The sequence below is a fragment of the Dipodomys merriami genome, unplaced genomic scaffold, assembly GCF_024711535.1.
Source record: "Dipodomys merriami isolate MVZ:Mamm:240054 unplaced genomic scaffold, mDipMer1.0.p SCAF_89, whole genome shotgun sequence".
Taxonomy (NCBI): Eukaryota; Metazoa; Chordata; class Mammalia; order Rodentia; family Heteromyidae; genus Dipodomys; species Dipodomys merriami.
Window position 1 is genome coordinate 2,398,799 of NW_027206501.1, and position 24,173 is coordinate 2,422,971.

At 38.5% G+C, this 24,173-nt stretch overlaps 1 protein-coding gene across 29 annotated transcripts in view; it reads left to right on the forward strand.

Annotated features, from left to right (window-relative positions):
- Positions 1-24,173, forward strand: part of Rims1 (regulating synaptic membrane exocytosis 1) — a 505,606-nt gene that overhangs the window by 153,974 nt on the left and 327,459 nt on the right. For 23 of the 29 annotated variants that reach the window (XR_011369887.1, XM_070012125.1, XM_070012126.1 and 20 more), the window contains one exon: positions 15,194-15,262. The exons of the other annotated variants lie outside the window; for them this stretch is intronic. Coding sequence is in view for 22 of the 23 variants with exons in the window: in XM_070012125.1 (XP_069868226.1) it covers positions 15,194-15,262 (69 nt within the window). In the remaining variant the exon portion in view is untranslated. The remainder of the gene's footprint in view (positions 1-15,193; positions 15,263-24,173) is intronic. 29 annotated transcript variants of the gene reach the window in all.

A 24,173-nucleotide genomic window follows, 5' to 3' on the forward strand; every position in this document is an offset into this window, starting at 1 on the left:
TACATTGTTGGGTTAGGTGGCTTCTTGCATTATTTTTCCCAGTAAGATGTTTTCTGCTAATTTAGTGAACAATGTGTTCTCTGACTGAATGAATCAGTTGGCCATTGTTTGCACTGAGGAGCTAAAATATTACAGCATTGGGAAGTTCATTTTCAGTCCCCTCTCCCCATTTTCACTACCCTAGAAGTGCTGGTAGATTTTAACCCATTAACACTGCTAGCAAAGCAAATTATTCATCCAAATAGTTTAAAAATACTTGATGCCCTTCCTGGGAGTTTGGGAGATAAAATGAGTGGAAGAACAAAATTTTCTCCCTCACCACCAGAAGCTTACATTCTATTGAGGATAGGAAAAAGTAGATTAGCAAACATTGTATGTTTTCTTGGAAGATCATAAGTAACTTGGATAGAATGAGGTAATGAGAGCCGAATTCCTATCAAAACTCCAGTAGTGTAGTTGGTGGAAACCTCAATGACATGGTGATTTTTGAGTGCATTCTCAATCCTTTGAGAGAACCAGGAAAATACATTGGCAAGGGTTTTAGGCAACTGGAGAATGACCAAGACCATCACAGGGTGTGTGGAGGACAGTGGAGGAGACAAAGCATGAATGGTATCAGCAGTTGTCACCACTCCTCTAACAGTTCATTTAAGAGATTGAGCCTAACGATGCCATCTTCGTAAGAAGTTATTGAATCATACATAAGCACACTGACTGCCACTTGTAGAATTAAGAATTCTGTTTGCTCTGATGAAAAAGATGATTCAATTTTCAGTAATAAAACTAGAATATTAGAAGTGAAAGCTTACTCTTTAGAGAAGGAAAAGAAGATTATATCACAAAAATATGAAATGACTTATAGAACCTAATTTTCTTTTTCTTATGTGTGTATGTGTGTATATGTCTGTGTGTGTAGGTATATGCTGGTACAGAGTCTTGAATTAAGGGCCACACCCTTTCATTTGGCTTTTTTGCTCAAGAATGGCACTCTACTGCTTGAACTATACCTCTACTTCTGGCTTTTTGCTGGTCAATTGGATATAAAAGTCTCACGGCCTCCTCTTCTTGGCTGGTTTTAAACCATGATTCTCAGATCTCGTCTCCTGAGTAACTATGATTATAGGCATGAGCTACCAGAACCCAATGAAAACACATTTTTTTCTTTACTGACTTTTGTTGTTTATATTGAATAAGCTAACTTACTATAGACTTGTACTCATCCTGGACTCATCCTGTCTCATCCTTGTGAGTTAAATTTAATCCTTGAAGGCAAGTTTTACATATATGCTTTAAGGAAAGCTAAAAAGTTGAAGCACAATGGAAACACTAAGATGACAGTCACCTATAATGGAGGACAATAAAAAGAGTAGTTACACAAAGGGGTTTCAACCCAAAATCTACTCATTTTTTGATCACGTTAATGAGTGTATCTTGATCAACAACCCCTTTCATCATTCTCCTCCATCTCTCCCAATCTCACCCATTCCCTCAATTTTTCTTCAATTTTCACATATATATGCAACTGAATATTATGACTGCATTCTCTCACACTTTCTTTCCTAATTTGTTTTACTGTCCTCCCTTTGACTTCATCCCCCACAACCTCAAAGTCCAGCTTCCTGATAATTATTTTGTTAGACTGGACATTAGTTGCTCAGCCATTGGAATTTTCCTTTGTCTATTCCATACTTCAGATGCCCTTCACTGAACAAGTGGATCACACACACACACACACACACACACACACACACACACACACACACACACACACACACACACACACACACACACACACACACACACACACACACACACACACACACACACACACAAAGGAATTGAAGAATATTATGGCATTTTCGGAGAAATGAATGGACCTGGAAAATAATATGTTAAGTGAATTAAGTCATGCCCAGAGAGACAAAGAATACATGTCTTTTCTCATTGGTAGAAGTTAGATCTAATTTATAAATATATATGTAATATGTAGGTATTAGATCTAATTTATAAATATATTTATGTTAACCTACACAAGGTCACATGCATATACATACAAATGTATTAAATACATATGGATAGCAGTTCTGACAGGGGTGTTGCCATTCTTGCTTGTCATTAAAAAACTGGGCTGATAAAATTTGCAGCAGTATAGCTATATGATAGAGAATTTCCAGAGACCTCAGTTGTCTATCTAACAAGAAAAGAATTATACTCTAACTAGTCAGTGATGCCTTTGTCACCTTGAAAACAACAGACTAACTATATCAGCTATGATTCACTGCTCAGTGAGGGCCTCCTAGGTATTTTTTAGAGCACTGAAGGAAAGATGATTTCCCTTCCCCAGTGCTTCTTATGCTGATAGGATATCAACCGTCTGCTAGGTTACAAAGTTATCAAAAGAACTTGATGAATCTGCCTCAAAATTTTCTGTCTCAGATGATTTTTCCTTCCAGATACTAGTTTTTAGTGTCACTTTGACCATAGAAAATTGGAGTAAAACAAAATGATAGACTGAGAAACAAAATCAGGATTTATACCGTAGGAGTGGTTCAAATTCTAGTTTCAGTGACCAGAAGTTAGGACAAAGAAATAGTTAGGGCTATATTACTTTAACTTAAAATTTTCTTTTTAAAACTTAAGGTTGCTTTTTTTCTAAACATCTGTTCTTCTATCTCTGTGTGTATGTGTATGTGTGTGTGTGTGTGTGTGTGTGTGTGTGTGAGAGAGAGAGAGAGAGAGAGAGAGAGAGAGAGAGAGACTAAACTTTATCCTCAGACTTATAAGAAATTCTTAATTTGAAGTTACATGTTACATAAAGTTTATACTGTGAAATACTATAATATATTTTACCTAAATGAAACTTTCCTGGAGATTGGTTGGTTCTTTCTTTCAGAGGAAGAAAGATAGCATTCTTTATATCTTTATATATTTTATTTTCATCATTCTTTCTATCTTCATACTTCTTCTAATCATCTTGAATACAACCTAGATTTGTGACCCAGGACTTGTCCCATAATTCTCTTGAGATTATGGAAGGCTATTAAGCATTTGTCAGTTGCCCTTGGGTTAAAATGGAGTTGGTTGAGGTACCTAGATTCTGCTGTGATCTCTCCACAAAGGTTAAAATATATGCATGGTCTTAGGAATATTTTTTTATCCTCAAGGTGATGTACAGAGGGGTTACAGTAACATAGTAAGGCAATAAGTACATTTTTTTGTCAAATTGTTATGCCTTCCTTCATTTTTTCTCCTACTTTCCCTTCCCACAACCTCTGCCCCAAGTTGTACAGATCATTTCAAACATATTGTCTTGTGTATATCGTTGTTGCATTGGATCCCCCTTGTCCTTTGTCTCACCATTCTGTTGTTCCTCTTCCCTTCCCTAATTCAAATAAATGTATGTACAATACTAGGGTACCAAAATCAAATACAGTGACAACATAGGCAATACCATAGTGGGAGGAACATATAAAAGAAATTTTTAAAATCACATAGTACATTAAGAACAACAACAACAAAAACCTCTTGTGTCCATGTCTTGGAGTTCATTTTAGTTAGCATCATTTTATATGGTCATACTTACATAGCTATTGAGCCATTTTCCTAGACATGTTCTAATTATTGCAAATAAGGGAAACCATAAGACCTAAAGAAGTGAAGGACCTCTATAGTGAAAACTTTAAAAACCTGTAAAAGGAAATTAAAGCAGAACTAAAGATGTGGGAAAACCTCCCATGCTCTTGGATTGGGAGGATTAACTTTGTGAAAAAGGCAATACTGACAAAGATGATCTATAAAATCAATGCAATACCCATTAATATCCCATTCTTTAATGAACTAGAAGAAGCAGTTCAACAATAAAAGACCCCAAAATAGCAAAAACAATCCTTAGCAGAAAGAATAGTGCTGGAGGAATATCAATACCAAACTTCAAACTCTATTACAAAGCCATAGTCATCAAAACAGCTTGGTACTAGCACAAGAACAGATCTGAGGACCAATGGAATAGAACTGAAGACCCAAAAAATGAGCCCACAGACCTACAGCCACCTAATCTTCAATAAGGGAGCCAAAAAATAGGATGGAAGAAAGACAGCCTCTTCAGTAAATGGTGCTGGCAAAATTGTTTAAACACCTGTAGAAAACTAAAGCTAGAGCTTTTTATATCACCCTGTACCAGAATCAACCCCAAATGGATCAAAGACCTCGAAGTCAAAGGAGATACCCTGAAAACATTACAGGAAGGAATAGGAGAAACTCTAGGGCTCCTTGGCACAGGTGGAAACACAACAAATCAAAGAAAGGTTGGACAAATGGAATTGCATGAAACTGCAGAGCTTCTGCATGACAAAGGTCATAGCTAACAAGATCAATATAAAGTCCACAGATTGGGAGATCTTTGCTAGTCATACAATGGACAAGGGTCTCATATCTAAAATATACTTAGAACTCAAAAAATTAAATCCCCCCAAAATAAATCCTCAAAAATACAACTGTCCCATTAATAAGTGGGCTAAAGACTTAAAGAGAGACTTCTCTGAAGAGGAAATAAGAATGGCCAATATACACATAAAGAAATGCTCAACTACTCTAGCCATAAAAGAGATCCAGATCAAAACAACATTGAGATTCCATCTCACCTCAGTTAGAATGGCTATAATCAAGAAATCTAATAACAACAGATGCTGAGGGGATGTAGCCAAAAGGGAACCCTACTGCACTGTTGGTGGGAGTGTAAACTTGTTCAACCACTCTGGAAAGCAGTATGGGAGTTTCTCAAAAGACTACACATAGAGCTCCCCTGTGACAGCAACCCCACTTCTGGGCATTTACCCAAATGATCACAAACAAGAAATATTTTTCAGTAGGAATGCTAGACAATAGATTTTGCCATTTTATAGAAAAAGCTATTTTTATTTATTGTGTAAGAATCTAGCCCTTGTCCTAGTTCAGAAGCTCTCACTTCCAATGCAAAAGGATTTCCCTCTAAAACATTTTCAACTATGCAGCTCTGGTGGTGACTGATGCAACCATTTCTCTCAGGGACCTGTCTTTGCTGGGCATAGCCAGCATAGCCTCTGCTCATTTTTGCTGTAATGTTGTAGCATTCTCCTGAGCCCTGAGCCTGCAGCACATTGTCCTTTAAAGTTGACAGTAATGCTTTCCCATTCATCAATGGACTTTCAGCAAAATGTGGCCTAAATGTTCCTCTCTCAAGAGATACAAGAAAGATTTTATTTGGCTATGTCTATAGAATGTCGAAAACAAGTAAAGCAGAAGAAATAATCTGAGAAAGAATTGCCATTTTCACAGCAGTAATAATAATGCCTTAAGTGTAGGAACTGGGTCTGGTGAATGAAGTGTCTCATCAGTAAGCCTGCTGGGAAATAGGATTAAATAGAAAGTGTTGTGGCAAAAAGGTTATTACCATAGCAAAGTTGCTTTTATACCTTTTAAACATTAATCATGGGAAATAGTTTGAGAGTAGAAAGTAAATTTATTACTCATGCCTGAGATTAAGTGACATGAATTTTTAGTGGAGTTAAAATATTTGAAGGAGAGACAAATTGCAGACAATCTCAACTCACAATGGATTTGCTTTTAACTCTTGATGTGCTATTACTCTCTGACCTTGTGATGGGTATAGTCTAGAGTGGAAGCAGGTGGGATAAGGATGAAACTGTAGAGCTGAAGGTGGGTAAAGATACAAGACTAGACATAGGGAAGAGATAGAGTTATGTTGCTGCTTCTGCCCATACAGAAAATGTAGGATGTGGCTGCATACAGGCCTACAAGAGGTTGAGCTCAGCATAGACCACGCTTGCATTGAAGATTCAGGAGTGAGCACCAGAGAACAAGATCAAGGGCCAGGCACAAGGGATCCAGACTCAGGATGTGGGATTGAAGAAGCAACAGTATAAATCCTGGCTTCTTTGGCCTCATAAAGGATACAAGGAATGGAAAGCTGTACCTGGCTTGTAGTGGATCACATAGATGTGTAGGTACCACATAGCAACCAGTCTCGTGTTATTGCCTCTGACAATAACATGTATGAGTGAAAAGACTTTTGTTTAATACAAATGATCAAATTTGTTGCATCTAATTATGGTTTGTTTTGGATACAGTTAAGTAAATAGCAATAATAATAATAATAATAATAATAATAATAATTGTAATATAGTAATGATAGCAATAGTCAACAGCATTAAGAAAATGGAGATTCGCCAGGCACCAGTAGCTTATACTTGTAATCCTAGCTACTCAAGAGGTACTCATGTTCAAAGCCAACTGGGACAGGAAAGTGTGTGAGACTCTTATCTCCAATAAACCACCAGAAAACTGGAAGTGGCGCTGTGTCCTTAAGTGGTAGAGCTCTCGCTTAGAGCTGAACAGCTTAGGGACAGGACCCAGGCCCAGAGTTCAAGCCCATGACCAAAAAAAAAAAAAAAAAAAAAGGACATTCTAAGAATGCTTGTTGCAGGATCAGGAAGAAGTAAGTTTCATTGTGTAAATTTAGTATCAAATAAAGAATAATTTCTCCAAATTGCTTAAGGCTTGCAGGATTCTGAGGTACAAGACAGGGTTGACTGACCACATGAAAGAAAATCTTTTTTTGACTCACTTCCAATACCTAAAATGACACTTTTTAAAAAACAAATTTTAACAGTTATTTAACTACTCCCCATCAGTTTTCTCTTTTTTCATAAGAGAAATAATATATATTGTACATATTGTGACAATAGTCTTATTTGCATGAGCCATGACACCTTTTTTCTATAAAATGGAAGAATGCTGAATTCAGAAACTTAAAAGAATTCAGAAAAATTAAAAGAGAATTCCATGACTCCATGGAGCATACAGGGAAAATATTATTATTTACAAAGTTAAATAGTGATGAAGATTTTGAAAATTTGTGTTTCTGTCAATGGGTGGATACGAGACACAGTTGTATAGTGCTATGACTGTCTGAAATTATAAGTTTTTTATATGAAAATCATGATTATCTTTAAGTATTTGTACAGAGGGGTTTCAATTTACCAATAATATTTGTTTTCTTTTTTTAATTTTTTTTATAATTTGTTTTGGTAAAAATACTGAATCGTATTCATTTTCTAAAGACCTGTTTTGACTGAGAAGTCTCAACTCAATAGGACCAGGCATTACAGTGAAACCTGCCGCCTTGCACTCATTCTGAATCTGTATCATTTAAAGCCATCTTGTCCAATTCTGTCACTTTCCAGTTACTGTCACTTAGTAAAAATAAATTGAAGTACTGTTTTACACCGTCAACTTTACATTTGACCCCAGTTCTTTCCTTCACATCTTTCGATGGATCTTTCTACACAGTGTGGGGCACTTGTAGCCCAGATGTACCAGGGAGGGTATGGGCTTTGTAGGGTGGCACACAGCCTGCCCTCTTACCTTTATATGCCCCCTGCTTTTAGGCACTAGGTCTATAGCTAGGAGTAGGGAAGAGGAGAGAATTCTCCGGTATAGCAAGGATAAGGCTGACCTCTATTGATGAGTCCTCCTTGCTGCTCAGACTCACCATGACCAGCTTTCAGCTTACTCTCTGGGATAAAGGCCCACAGTCCCATTATCACCAGGACACATTTGGTAGAGCCTTAACCTTCACAGTTCTTTTGTGAAACAGACAGGTAAGACCACTTTATCTTCCTTCTTTCTAGCTACATTTCCTTGCCAAATTATGGGAATGTAAATTTCCAGTTGTCTTTCTACTGCTACTTTTTCCAAGGGCATCATGTCCGCTTTTGAGACAATCACCAATGGGTAGATGGAATTATCAGGTTACCTTCATCTTACAGAAAGGAAGACAAAAAGAAATTGCAGAGAAAATCAATTTAAAACTTTCCCCAAAAGATTCTTCCCTCTCTCACCTACCTCATTTTCATACTCTTGATGAAGGTAAGGAAACTGCCTATCTTCTTTTTCTGCCTTTGAGGATAGAACGAATAAGACCAACTTCAAATTGGCCCTGAATATTTTAGGTTTCTCTTCTCAAGGCATCATATTTGCAATACTTTCATTTTGTTATGTGAAAGATAAGGGAAGAAGACAGGGCATACATCATTCTTCCAGTGATACAGAAGTTTACTTTACACTATTGTTCTAAGTTATTGAGAACAGAGGGACAAAAAAGTTTAGGAACTTGGGCTGGAGGAATGACTGGTAAATCATCTGCCTAGCAAGTATGAAGGCCTAACTTCATACCCCTGTACAATCAAAAAAGGGGGGTGGGGGCGATAATTAACTTATACAAAGTCATATACCTAGTAAGGGACAGAGTAAAAATTTAAACCTCAGTAGACAGATGTGTTGATTTTGTTGTTGTTGGGGTTTTTTTTTGTCTACTTGAAAAACAAATTAGAAAACCACAACTCTGGGTGTGTCCTTGAGGTTGTTTCCAGAGTTAATTAGATCTTAAGGGTTCTCTCTAATGAGTCATTTAATCCATTGTAAGGCTTTAAAGTTCAAATGGAGTTTGGGATGGGGTGGAACTGTGGAAGAGGATGCCTGGTCAGGGAAAGTAGATCACTAGGTGCCTGTTTGGCAGGAGGGGGGCTAAATCTTGCCCTGGCCAGCTTCCTGTTACGGCTCCCCCACTATTTCCTGTCCACTATGATGTGAGCTGTTCTGCTTTGCCCTGCCCACTCTGCCATGATGGACTGAACAATTAGAAACATGAGCCAAAATAAATCATAAGTCCTCTATTAAGTGGTTTCTTCAGGATGTTGGTTTACAGTACCAAAAAAAAAAAAACTACTAACTGCTGCCAACGGAGTCTGTGCTCTGGAAACTGCCTCTTGAGGCTGGTAAGATGCAATGCCTGCTTATAATCTGTGGAAGCAGAATTCTGAGATGTTAGGCTATAGATCTCAGAGGACAAACCTGGAATTGTCCTTGTACAATAACAATTCTAACTCTCACTACAATGAAGTCTCTTTAAAATTTGGTGTCATCACTAGGCACCAGTTCCTTACACCTGTAATCCTAGCTAATTGGGAGGTTGGGAATGTAAGAATTGCAGTTTGAAGTTAGTCCAGGCAATAGAGTTCATGAGACTCCTTCTGAACAGACAGGTGAATGCAATGCTATGCACTTGGCATCCCATGCTAAGGGGGAGGTTATATTGTAGAATCATGGTGCTAGGCTAGTCTGTGCGGAAAAGTCTGCAAGACTCTGCCTCCACAGAAAGGAAGCTGATGAAGTGGTCCATGTCTGTGACCCTGACTGTGACAAGAAGCTAAATAGTAGGTGAACTGCTGGGTGCTAGTGGCTCACGCCTATAATCCTAACTACTCAGGAGGCTGAGATCTGAGCATCAGGGTTTGAAGGCAGACCCGGCAGAAAAGTCCCTGAGAGACTCTTTTTCTCCAATTAACTATTCAAAAAACCAGAAGTAGAGCTGTGGCTCAAAGTGGTAGAACACTAGCCATGAGCAAAACAGCTTAAGGACAGCTTAAGGACCCTGCTTTCAAGCCCCACAACCACACACACACAAAAGTAGGTGAACCATGGATCTGCTATGTGCCTTAGCAGAAAGAGAAACCTTATTCTAAAAATAACAAATGAAAAGCAGGATCAAGGGATAGCTTAGACTAGCAAGGTCAAAGCCCTCAGTTCCAACTTCTAGTACTGACAAAGGGGGGGAAAAAAAGAACAACAAATAAAAACCAGGGTGAGCCCTGCACCGGTGGCTCACACCTGTAATTCTAGCTACCCTGGAGGCTGAGATCTGAAAATTGCAGTTCAAAGCCAGCCTAGGAGGAAAGTTTGTGAGATTCTTTTTTTTTTTAATTTTTTTTTAAATTTTATTTTATTTTATTTGAGAGCATACTGTACAGAGGGGTTACAATTACATTGGCAGGATAATGCATACATTTCTTACCAAGCATTGCAGCCTCCTCCTTTGTTTACCCTTCACCTCCCTTCCCAGCCTCCCCCCTCCCCCCCACCCAATCATACCCCCCTCCCCCCCCCACACGGACATTGTAAAGCTTGCTTTGACATGACATTTTGTAATTCTCCTTGTTGCAACAGGTCCACCTGAATCCTTAAACGACTTGTTTGTCCCCATCTCCTCCACATGTTATACTGACATCAAATAAAGTGAAAGCGGGGGTTACACTGTGGGGGAGGGACATACAAAGCAACAAAGAAATAATCTTATAAATGCGTTAGAAACACATGCATGAAAGAAACGAAAACATTAAAATACATATTTAAGGGTTCGTTTTCCTAACATCACATTATCTGACCTTTTCCGCTTGACTTATACCTATACTAGATATTGCAAATAAGGGAAACCATGGGACCTATGCTTCTTTGGGCCTGGCTTACTTCACTTAATATAATTTTTTCCAAGCCTTTCCATTTCCTAACAAATGGGGAAATGTCATTCTTTCTGATGGAGGCATAGAATTCTATTGTGTATATATACCACATTTTCTTGATCCATTCATCTACTGAGGGGCTCTGCAATTAACCACCAGAAAACTGAAGTGACACGTGGCTCAGTGATAGAGCACTAGCCTTGAGCAAAAAAACTCAGGGACAGTGCACACACCCTGAGTTGAAGCCCCAGGACAGGCAAAACAGACAAAAGAAACAAAACACACCGTGGGGTCAGCTATAAAACTATAGAGGTCAGAGAACTCAGGAATAGTAAGATTTTAGCAAATTTAACTTTATCCTATCTAAGTTAAGAAACATATAGGATCCAAAGTTAATTTTCCTCTTGAAGAAACTTGAATCAATGTATAATTACATGGTTGGTACACATTTGTATATAAATTCACATTTTTATTGAAAAAATTATTATTATAGTGCACTTTCCCTTTGTGAGCAAGCTAACCAAAATGATTACTTTATGAAGAATTATATAATTGAGTGGCTATTGAGCTGTTTTGTTTTTCAATCTAGGGCATGTAAAAGTAATCAATAGTGCATTTATTAGAAGACCAGAGAAATTCTGTTAAAAGTGATGAAGACATATTTGTAGTAGATGAAAGCAAGATGTAAACAAATAAGTAATTTTATACATTTTTATGATGTATCACATTTTGCTACAGTTTCACAATCTAGAGTAAATTTCACAGAATTCTAAAACTACTTATTAGTAAGATACTGGCACATTTATTTAAGTTTGTGTGTATGTCACGAGTGTGTGTATGTGAGTCATTAGGTTTGTGTGTCTTTCCTGAGCTTTTGTGCTCAAGGCTAGTGCTCTACCACTTTAACCACAGCTTCATTTCTGACCTTTTTAGCAGTTAATTGGAGATAAGAGTCTCTTGGACTTTCTGCGTGGGCTGGCTTTGAACAATGATCCTCTGATCTCAGCCTCCTGAGTAGCTAGGATTACAGGAATGAACCACTGGAAACTGGCTCACATCCAGTTAAAGTTTTGGTTGTTAAAACTGCATTGAATTCCCTGACCATACATTGCATTGTCTGTATTAGTGTTGACTGGTTGTAGCTGATAGTGGCTGTGTATTTCAAATGTATGTCTCCATTCTACAACAGAAATGACCATCAATACTGGGGTGAAAATATTGATCTTAAGATTTTACCAATAGAAAAAAAAAAAAAACAAGCTGAGCTTTGGTGCTAATTCCTATAATCCTAGCTACTCAAAAAGCTGAGATCTGAGGATTGAAGTTTGAAGCCCGCTGGGCAGAAAATTTCCTGAAACTGCCTCCTGGAGGCATGGCTTGAGTTGTGTGGTGAGTGAGATTGTATGGTACCTGCGAAGGAAGGAAGGAAGGAAGGAAGGAAGGAAGGAAGGAAGGAAGGAAGGAAGGAAGGAAGGAAGGAAGGAAGGAAGGAAGGAAGGAAGGGAGGGAGGGGAAGGAAAGGGAGGGAAGGGAAGGGAGGGAGGGAGGGAAGGGAAGGGAGGAAGGAAAGAAGGGAAAGGAAGGGAGGAAGGAAGGAAGGAAGGAAAGATGCTTTGAACTGAAGAGCTCAGGGATAGTGCCCAAGCCCAGAGTTCAAGCCCCATCACCGACCAAAAAAAAAAATCACATAGTAAAAAAGAGCTGCAACTTGACAAGAAATTCTATAAAAGTAAATGTTTTAAGGTATCTAAGAAAAGATCAAATATGATCTTAAACTAAACAAATATTTTTTTGTGTGGAAGGAGGAGAGAAAAAGACAGAGGGTAGGGAATTGGAAAGGAGTTCAGATTTAGGGCCTTTGCTTACTAGGCAGGCACTCTATTGCTAACACATGCCATATATGGACATAGATATATATATATGCATACATTATAATAATATAGTATATAGTGAATATATAGTAGTATATATTGTATAAATTGTTTCATGTTTCTGCAATTTCTAAAAAAGAAAATAGAGACTCACTGGACCCTTAGGAAATAAGCTTTTGTGGAGGAATATATGTTTGTTTCCGTCTTTAAGAGAGACACAACCAGCCTCATTCCTGTAGTGATTCATTACTTACTAGGCCCAGATTTCATTGCTTCTTTACCAAGACTATGGTGGTGAGTAGTAGTAAATATTTTAGCTCAGGAAACCTCGCAACCTATTCGGTGTTGTTGGCATCTCTAAAAGTTCATGGACTTTGCTTAGAAAAGCATACACAGTGACCCTCTTAAAGTGAGAAACATTTCATTCATTTACTCCTAGAAATTAAGCTAATTGGCTAATTTGAGACAAGAAAAATAAAACACATAGACATCAAAGAAAAAAATGCTTTGGAACTATGAGGAAGTTTACTATATGCTGTAGATGTAATCAAACAAAAGTGATTCACACAGCTGTTAACTCTGCATATTTTTTTTTTATTATTTTATTTCATTTTCTTTCTTTTTTATTTTCCAATGCTGGGTTTGAACTTGAGCCCCTTGAGCCTGCTGAAGTAAATTTGCCCTGTTTGTTTCTCAGACAAGGTCTCATGGTTTTGCTTGGGCTAGTCTCTGACCAAGATCCTTTCACTTCTGCCTCCCAAGTAGCAGGCACCACCGCACCCAGCCAGATATTATCTTCTTTATGAAGTAATACAGGGACAATTGAGAACCGAAGAATTTACAGAAATCCTGGGACACAGTTTCTGTAAAGTTTATTACTTTTAAAAATAAGAATAATAGTTGCATTTATTGTGTCTCACCCCCTGGGTGTTCCATATACATTAAGGACTCACAAACAAGTATGTGAGGAAGATGTTAACCATCTTTTGAAGATGAAGTAAATGCAACACAGGGAAGAAACTCTTGTCCAAATCCAAGAGATAGTTTGAAAGCACCATAAACACATGCGCGATGCATGTTATACAAAAGTGAAACAACTCTGTTTTGCTCCTTCAAACTGGAAAGACAAGTGACTCCTGCTGTTCATATTTTGACACTGATAAATGAATGACTGACTAGATCTCAGATCTAGCCTCAAGTCTATATGCCAGCCTCATGAGTTTTAAGATTTGTCCACAAATCTCAAATATGATACTTATTTCTAGAATGAGAAGATTTTTGATCTAGAACGTTTTTTGAAATTCTGAACTTTGAAATTTAATTAGCATTTTTACATTTACAAAATGAAACAAATCTTCCTGAAAGTTAAAAATAACAGAAAATAGGAAAATTAAGGAGAAATAAGTGAATGTCATCTCTATAGAGAATATATGTAAGTATCCTTAATTTTAGGAGAAATAAGTAAATGGATTATATTATCTCTGTAGAGAATATATGTAAGCATCCTTAATTTTAGGAGATGTGTTGATTTATCCATCTCTGCTCTAAAGTTATTTTGTACTATAGTAGCTGCAAAAAGAAAATACAGGTCATAAACTGCATTATATTTTCTAATAATATACACAGTCGTGTAATGTTATCTGCAAGTCTTTTCCTTAAGCTGTACTTAAGATATTTGCAAACATAAAATTACAAGTGTGGTCTTCTAAGCCAGTGGCTTTTCTTTGATTCTGAGAAAATGTGCTATGAATTGGTTTTCTTCTGAACATTCAAACATTTCATAAGCAAGCTAACTATGTGCTGCTATGAGACAAAATCATTGCAAGTGCTTTCTAACTGCAGGGAAATGTGAGTTTGAACTTGTGTCACTTAGGAAGATAATCTTACCTGTTAAAGTTTAAAGGTTCTTCAGTTACATTATTTATTTTGCACACAAATATACCTCCTGTGTGTATGTGTGTGTTTACCTTGTGTGTATGTGTATGTGTGCTTACCTTCTTTGTATGTGTGTATGTTTGTGTGTGTGCTAGTATTAGACAGTGTATGTTTGTGTGTGTGTGCTAGTACTACACAGTGAACACAGGACCTCATGATCTTGCCTTGCCTCTTTTGTTCAGGGCTGGGTACTGTACTACTTGAGCCACACCTGCACTAATGGCTTCTCACTGCTATTTGGAGAGAAGAGTCTGTCAGATTTATCTGCACAGGGTGGCTTCAAACTTTGATTTTCAGATCTCCATCTCCTAAGTAGCTACGATGAAGCCACCAGTGCCTGGCTAACAAGTACACTTTTGAAAAGACACAACATAGTTTTCCCTCACAAACTAGAAATAAGCTCACCCTAGTTAGGAGCAGCCCCTTGTTGTAGACACCGGCCACAGGAGTTGTCATTGTGACTGCTAAGGACCATATGGAATTTTTCTTCTCACAAATGTCCCTCTACTCAACAAAACACCACTGCCTGGCTTCTTAGAAAATAACTAAGTATTTCTCCACAAAACATTTCCCACAGTCTCCCTTAATAATCGGTCCTTATGGAACCCACCATGAGAGGAAAACAGGGGAACCTATTTTCTTTTCTCTTAGAATAAATCAGGTTGTATTGTTATAGAAATGATAAAGAGAAAAGACCTCTCAGCGTGGCTTCCTAAGCAGGGCTTCTGCTCTTGAGAGCCACGTTTCCTTTCAGGATTCTTCACTCAGAGAAGTTATAGCAGTGCAGACTTCCTGCATGCCAGTGCTTCTCTGAGCTGACCCCATCCTGCTTATTTAAAGCAAACTTTACAAAAGACTCAGAGATACAAATGGGTGATACACAGGAAGTGACAGGTGTCTTGATTACCTACTTTAAAGAATAGAGTTTACCTGTCATAATTTTGGAAGCCCCTCTGGGGTTGGGCTGCCTGCCAAGTTCACAAGTTTATCTTCACCTGACTGAGTCTGTCTTGTTTCTCCCTTGCTTTCCAGGAGCATTTTCAGATGTGTCTGTGCTCCCAGATTTCCAAGCAGAGAAGAGGGAGGCCCAGAGAGAAACTGGTATTTCCTCTCCTTCATGCTTTGGTTTCTTCTTCTAGGTTCTGGATTATTGACAGCAGAAATATGAACACGGTCAGAGGAATCCTCCTTCATCTTGTGCCTTGTTAAAGGCATTCCTAATTCTCTGAACATACTTTACAAAACTTTAGCACAGATAGGAAAGACATAGAGTATCAGGAAGACAATTTTGCTCTATAGAACAAATGTAAACAGTGTCATTGCTCAGAAACTATTAAAGTATCGCATGACCAGTTTAACCTATATAATGAGTATTCAAATATTTGTATTATTAAAACTGGCTGTAGGAGGGGAAAAGGCTTCTGTAAAAGATTAAAATACAACTACTAGTATAATCAATCATTTAATATATAAATAATAAGGAAAGGAATTTTCATTCACAACTACATACCTACCACCTATACTCTATTCTCAACTTATTGCTCCTAATTTGAAATCTTTGAATATAACTAGGAACAAAAATAAGCATGATATGTAACTATGGTATAGTTTCATTAGAAACCTTTACAAAACAAACTACATATTTAATAATTTTGAATAACTGATATATTTTTAGCAGACATATTGAGATAGTTTCTAAATCATACTAGTTTCAACTTATTGATTATTATGTATTGAAAGTTAAATTATTGATTGATTAAGCTACAAGAAAGAATGATCAAACATGTAATAATGCCATTGTCCAAAACAAGGCTTTGGTAATTTATGCAAAAATCATTGTAAGGTATTTATTATCCTATTGATAATTGTCAGCCCATGGACTTAATTCACCTTTTAAGTTCAATCAATAAGTCAATACAAAACTGATTTTTAATAAATTGACATTTAGGAATTGAAAAAAATCCTATTAAAGTCTACATTTACATCCTTTCTGGACAACTAGAAAATTTGGATGAATCAAACTAGCTAAATTTTGTGGGGGTTCGAACCCAGACCATAACTAGACTGCTTTCTACAGCACTTGCTGGCCATGGGAAGTCTTTGACTTTGTCCTTAGTCTAGAAGACTCTTCCTATCCTGCTGCATCTTCCAGATTTATCAGATTCAGTTGCATCAAAACAAAGATGTTACAGACAATTGTCCCAAAATTTCTCCTGACCCTGTGACCTAGTATTCAAGGGTTGTACATTCTGGCCTTTTCCTTTCCTAATAGTCTACTACCCTTCACTGGGTACCATTGTCCTGATCAAGTGGGTCTGCTTGTTCTCACATTTATACTTCTCCATTTTCTGCTACTCTCTATTCTCTCTCAAATTCCTTCCATGACATTAATGCATGAATACCAAAGCACAGTTTTGGAGCCTAAGTAAAATCTGAAATCTCAATTCCCTTTCCACAGAAGAGTCAAGATGATAATTATCCTTTCCCCACTTTAGACTAACTTATGTTGACTTGTCTGATTTTCAAATTACCAAATATGTACTATTTTAGGTTAAGATTGAGGTTTATCTTAATTAGGGTATAACTAAGTCTTGTTTGGTTGAAATATCACACATATATGGTACAACTTCTTAAAATGGTTATTCCAAAATGATTTATATAACTAACATCCTCTGAGATATGGATGTTTGTATTTGTATTTGAAATTTAATTAGGTACATGACAGATATGTGTATTTAAAATATTGATTTTTTGAGGTATGAAATTATTTGACACTCTAGAGCCTGTGTGTAATCAAATATTTGACTTTCTTGTTTAATGTATTTTCTCCATAATTATTGTGACATAGCTTGGTTTTTAATAGTTTTCACTGTTAAAAAGTTCAAGAGGAGAGCTGGGAAGGTCGCTCAGTGGTAGAGCGCTTGCCTTGCATGCATGAGGCCCTGGGTTTGATTCCTCAGCACCACATAAGCAGAAAAAAAAAAGCCGGAAGTGGTGCTGTGGTTTAAGTGGTAGAGTACTAGCCTTGGGGTGAAGAGCTGAGGGACAGCGCTCAGGCCCAGAGTTCAGGCCGAACCCCCCCAAAAAAAAAATTCAAGAGGAACTATGGAGTACCAGGGTATATCTTTATTAATATTTTATTTCATATACCAATTGTTGGATACAACAGCTCACACCTGTAACCCTAGCTTCTTATTAGGCTGAGATTGAAGGATCTTGATTTAAAGCCAGCCTAAGAAGGCAAATCTGAAAGAACCTTATCTCTAGTTAGCCAGCATAAACCTGAAAGTGGAGGTGTGGCTTAAGCAGTAGAGCACTAGACTTGAGTCATAGAAAAACAAGTCAAGGGCTGGGAAGTTGGCTCAGTGGTAAAATGCTTGCCTTGCATGCCTGAGGCCCTGTGTTTGATTCCTTAGTACCAAATAAGCAGAAAAAAAGCCAGAAGTAGTGCTGTGGCTCAAGTGGTAGGGGGCTGAAAGACAGTACCCAGGCCCAGAGTTCAGCCCCCACGACTTACAAAAAAAAAAGAAAAGAAAAGGAAAGGAAAGGAAAACAAGTCAAGCCAGGAACAGGTGGCTCACACCTGTAATCCGACTACTCAGGAGGCTGAGATCTGAGGATCATGGTTCAAAGCCAGCTAGGGCAGAAAAGGCTAGGGCAGAAAAGTCCCCATGAGACTCTTACCTCCAACTAACCACTCAAAAACCAGACATGGAGCAGTGGCTTGAAATGGTAGTCTTGAACAAAAATTGCTCATAGACAGCAAGTGTCCAGGCCCTGAGTTCAAGCCCCATGACTGAAGTAGGGTGGAGCGAGTAAAGTGCAAGGCCCTGAGTTCAAGCCCCAATAAGAACATCAAAACAAAACAAAGATTATTTCCAAAAGGTAGTATGTTGTTAAATTTTAGGTGAACAGAATTAAATATGAAGATTGTGTTCCCAGTGAAAGATGACTTTCAAAATATTACAACAGGGGGCTGGGAAGGTGGCTCAGTGGTAAAGTGCTTGCCCTGCATGCATGAGGCCCTGGGTTCGATTCCTCAGCAACACATAAGCAGAAAAAGTCAGAAGTGGCACTGTGGCTCAAGTGGTAGAGCACTAGCCTTGAGCTGAAGCGCTGAGGGACAGCGCCCAGGCCCAGAGTCCAGGCCCCACGACTGATCAAAAAAATATATATATATTACAACAGAAAAAGTGTATGCAGCTCATTAGGATGACAGTTGCTGAGGATTAACTTACTCAAAAAAAAACCAGGTGCTTACATTTAGAATATGTTTCATTGAAAATATGGGTTAGCAATCTCCTTTTTGTTCACTGAAACCTGGGTTCTTTCCTCTCAAAGCTTACACCAGGATGTAGATAAAATAGCCCAGAGAGAGGCTGAGGCTGCCTTGATGTTATAAGACCTTCCTCTAGTTTTCTCTCATGCTTATTTCAACATCTGAGAGAATATAGCCAACTACAAAACCAAAAGAACTGCAAGAGTGTGTCAACATACACGTTCCATAAGGCTCATGTCAAACTATTTTCACATTTAATAGTTTAAATGCATTGGCAGTAATTCTAGACAGGATTTACAACACAATAACATCTTCACATTGTTCCCCTGGAGGGAAATTTTAATTGTTTTAAAAGACAGAAACAATTGCATGCTTATAAATATATTTGTTTGAATGTGTGTAAGTCTGGTTATTTAGTACAGCTATGTCAGCAAGAGCTGGAGAGATAAGTTGTGTGTTGCCTTTAAGAAGAGTAGCAGGAAAACAATTTAATGTTGACACTGTAAATCTCTCAACAAAGAACTGCAATAGAGGACTACAAACAGTGGTAGCATTTAAATTTATAGTGTCAGTCTATCAAGCATTTTAAAAATGCCTGGAATTTTTTTTACTGGACTCATAGTTTTCATAATATTTCTTACTTTGTCAAAAAGAGCTGGGTACCCGTGGCTTGTGCCCATAACCCTAGCTACTCAGGAGACTGAGATCTGAGGCTCATGGTTCAAAACCTGCTTGAGAAGAAAAGTCATGATACTCTTCTTACCCAAAACCACCAAAAAGCCAGAAGCAGACCTGAGGTTCAAGTAATAGAGTGCCAGCCTTGAGCAAAAAGTACCTAAGCAGGCCCTGAGTTCAAGACCCATTATTGGTGTGTATGTGAGTGCGCACATGTGCACACACACACACACACACACACACACACACACACACAAAACAGAAAGAGAAATGAGATAATTCTGTCCTTGTGACATAAACTTATGTGCTTTCCCCACATATTAGCCTCACTTGTTTGGGCTAGGTTAGCTGTTCATTTATCCATATTTATATGCAACAAACTACTTGGAGCCTGTCTTTTTATTTTTTGTGCAAATACTGTACAGAGTGGTTACAATTACATGGGCAAGATAATGAGTACATTTCTTATCAAGCATTGTAGCCTCCTCCTTTGTTTCCCCTTCCCATCCCTTCCTATCCTCCCCCCTCCCCCAACCAACCCTCCTCCCCCACCCAAAGTTGTAAAGTTCATTTTCAACATAACAACTTGTACCTCTCATTGTTGCAATGGGTCCACCTGTATCCCTATTTAAGCGATTTGTTTTTTCCCTTCTCCTCCACAAATTATACCACATGAAATACAGTGAAAGCAGAGGTGGAGGGACATACAAAGCAACAAAGAAATAATCTTATAAATGTGTTAGAAACAATCACATGAAAGAAAAAAACATTTGAATACGTATCTTAGGGTTCATTTCCCTAACATCAACTTAGAGCCTGTCTTTTTATCACTTCTTTCCTTGCTCTCTCCTTTTCTTTTTCCTCTCCCTGCATTTCTTCCTTTCTAGACAGTTTTGCTATCAGAAGGATTCAAAAGAGAAGAAAGTTCATTATTTTTAAAAGGATCTCACCATCTAATTAGAAACGCACTTTTTAATCAAGCAGACTCTGGGATGAAAGTTCAAGTACATCTAATCTGTTGACGGTGGTGTCAGGGGAAGCAGGACCCATCAGTGAGAGAATAAATGGGTAGCTGGGTTTCCCAGGATTTCCTGAAAGAGTGGCAACATTGAGTGACTTTAAGCAACAGAAGTTCTTGTTTCACAGAGTGGATACTAGAATTCAGAATTGAAGGTGTCGGGACCATGCTGTCTTTGAGAAGCTGGCAAGAGAACAGCTCTACCCACTTCCCTAGCTTCTGTGGCCTTTGAAATCCCTTGGCTTGTGGACACATCACTCCAGCCTTTTGCCTCTCTTCCCCTTTTAAAGCCTGGCAGCTTTGCTCCATTTGTGTTTCCCTCCAAGGCTACATTTCTCCTTATTATATGTTGTAGTGGATTAGGGCTGGCTTCAGGGATCTCATTTTGATTTGATTTCTCTATAAAGACTGCATCCAATGAAGATGGCATTTTTGAACTAGTTGGGGGTTAGAATGCCAGCACATCTTCTTTGGGGAAAACAAGTGAACCCATAACAACAGGTACAAGAAAATAATAGAATATGTACAAGTTAATTCCAGTGAAAGTGAAACCCCCTGAGGTAAGTGTGAGAATATCCCACTAAAGGTGGAGATCCATACATATATTTATACAGCTTCCTGTCAGTCATGGAGGAAAAAAATATGAATTTCCTGACTTCATATTATATACTTTAGGCAAAATAGGCTTCAGTGGTTAGAGAAAGCTGTCAGGCAATGAAATACAAGTAGTGGGTGTTGGACATTGTGGCCTGCGCTGAATTTAGAGGCAGGAAGTAGGGAGGGACGCCAACAAGCAGCATCTGTGCAACACTGGCAACAACAAGTGATAAACCAAGTCACCCAACTCCATGGAGGCAACACAAAGTGAGTTAAACACGGAAAGAACAGATAGGAACCAGATCAGAACTCCGGGAACATTTGAAGGAGCTGAGAAATGTTGGCAAGCCGTATCAAGCTAACCAAAGAAGCAACAGGGCCCAAGGTCTGACAAAACAGGAACTAGTACCCACGTGATAGAACAGAGAAGGAACTTGCATCTACCACAGTGATGTCTTCCTGCCGTAGGCAGGGGAGTTTCATGTAGCTGTGTCTTTGCTCTAGGTGGAAGTTCACATTTTTAGTGCAGGTTTTAATGATTTGGCCACTGCTTATTTCTCAAAACACATCCTCATGTTTGTACTGATTTTATGTGTAACATCTCATGTCGGGAACATTTTTGTAGGATTGCGTCATAAAGTCTTACACTCCAAATAGATTTAACACAAGAACTTAATTTTCTTAGTGTTCTTCAAGGTAAACATGCAAGATGAGTGTATACCAGAGCCGGTCCCTTTGCCTTGTCAACCCCTGTCCTCCCCTTTCTCTCTCTCTCTATTGTCCATGTCCAAGTCTTCTTTTCTTACGTGACTTTAGTCATATTGGATTAAGGCCTAGCATACTGATCTACTTTTAATTAGATTGCTTCTGAAAAGATCATAGCTCCAAAGATGGTTGTACACTAAGGCATGTGGGAGTTTCCAACATATGAAATTTTGTGGGAACATGAGACTCTGAGCTCCAATGTCAAGCTCAAGTGCTCGACCAATAGCCTCTCAAACATCTAGCCCCATTCACAGCTTTTCTGGCTTCTCAGGACAGTGTTTATTACCTTCTCTGTTTCTCCATCAAGCAGATGTCTACCTGGCATATTCCTCCAGTGTGACTTCTTCATGCTTCCTCTACCTTGCTTACTCCTTCAAAGACCCAGTAATTCCTGTGATTGCATACCTGTTTCGTGTAACTTGTTAAATATGTTTGCCAGTTTCTAAATGAGAAAGTAAGAGAGCAGGGTTTCCGAGAGTCACCTGCAATAACTGTCACCTCCTAATGGCCCTGGACACATAGGAAGCTTGTCAAGTAACTGAAAGAAAGGGGAGGCTGAGGGAGAAATGAAACTTGGAGGTAGAGGAAGAGGAAGAAAATAATGGCAAAGAATGTAAAGAGAAGGATGGGGAAAGAGGAAGGAAAGGAAAGAGGGAAAGGGGAAAAGGAAAGAAGGAAGGAAGGAAGGAAGGAAGGGAGGGAGGAAGGAAGGGAGGGAGGGAGGGAGGGAGGGAAGGAGGGAAGGAGGGATGAGAGAGGAAGGGAGAGAAGAGAGGGAGGGAGGAATGAAGTAGGATGGGGAAGGAATGGGAGGTGGGAGGGAGTAAGGGAAGGAGAGAAAGCAAGAAAGGAAGGTAAGGATGGTTTAAATGAAGGGGAGAAGGTGTGCTTATTTTCTAGGAAGCTGGGAATGCAAGGTTATGACATAGATCCCATCTCAGCTGCATTCATTACCTTGACCAAGTGATTTAGTCTCATTAAACTTCATTTGGCAAATGAAAGAACTGACCTTTTTCATTTCTATGATGACAAAAGTTTAATGATGAAGTTGTGAAAACTTTTGTTTTCTTCCAGCATCCAAAAATGATTTTAAGATTTGGTTTGGACAGGTTTGGATTCTGAAGGTTCTCCCTAGAAGTTTCTTGTACAAATCCAGGTATGAGGTTCTGTTTGAAAGGAAGTGAGGTGATGAATTTAATTTGGGTTCTGGTTTGGATATTTCATGTCTGGGTTATATTGCTGCTTGCACAAGCTAAATGCTTTTGGCAGATACGTATTTGCTGAAACATAATCATTGTGTACATTATCTAATACTACAATCACCTTTTACAAAAATAGCATTATGCCAGGTGCCGGTGGCTCGTGCCTTTAATCCTAGCTACTCAGGAGGCTGAGATCTGAGGATTGTGGTTCAAAGGCAGCCTGGCCAGCAAAGTCCATAAGACTCTTCTGTCCAATTAACCACCAGAAAACTGGAAGTGGCACTGTAGCTCAAGCAGTAGAGCACTAACCTTGAGCTGAAGAGCACAGGGACAGTGCACAAGTCCAGAGTTCAAGCACCACAACTGACCAAAAAATATATATATATATAGCAATAATTTTAGTGTTTTGAAGAAAGCAGTAGTATGCAAACATTTATTCTGAAATATCTGCTCAGAGAAGCTACAATTTGATGGAGGTCATACGATGACAGGACACACAACTTCTAGAGGAAATGAGAGCAAGGATCGTTCTGAAAGAAACATAGCTTGACATTTGAAGAACAATTAATGGAAGATCAATACTGGAAAGTCTGGGTCCAGATTAGGTGATGCTAGCACATTGTGGTGGAGAGAGGAGCAGGTAAGCGAGAGAGAAAGAGTAGGAAGAAAAGAGATAAAGGAGGAAGATGATGGGGAAGAAGTTAATTTGGTAGTGAAGGAAGGACATTTTGATTGAACAAACACTATGGGAACCCCAAAAGGGAAGGTATCTGGAGAACATTTGTAAAAGCAGAGTGGTTCAAAGGAGGGAGCCTTTATAGGGCCAGTAAATGAGAGAGCATGGTTTTGAACTTTAGGCTACTAATGACTCACCTAACTAGCCCTTCTTTTCTGAAACATTCTTCTACTTGCAGCTGGGCTCTGAACTTGTTCATAGTCCCTGCTCTTGCTGTCTCTGGCTCTGTCATCTTGTACCCTTCCAAAGCAACAGTATTTCCTCAACAGATAGCATTAGCCCTGAATTCTTTCAGCAAAACCCTCAACATTCTTGTCATTTGTCATCTTTGTGAAATTGGTGCTTCTAAAAGTTGTTTTCTGGGAAAATGGAGGTGGAGACAGTAACTCAAATGACAGAATGGAATCTGCAAAATCAAAGTAGAACTACACTGTACATGAACAGAAAAAAATCTACTTGCATCATTGGTTTCACTGATAGTGTTATGGTTAGTTATTAATCATCTATGATTAGAAAACAACCCCTGGTGACAAAGATCCCTAGAAGTCATTAATGGTAATGGCAGTGGAAAAGTCATTGGATCTGAATTGGTCATTCACCTAACCCTAGCATGAGAATTATTTTACTCAATATCTCAATAACTACCAAACCAAAGGCATCTTTTTGTCACACTCAAGATTGCCAGTCAATTGGTAGAAGAAGGAAATACGTTGTGAAATATTGAGTGATCATGTCCTATT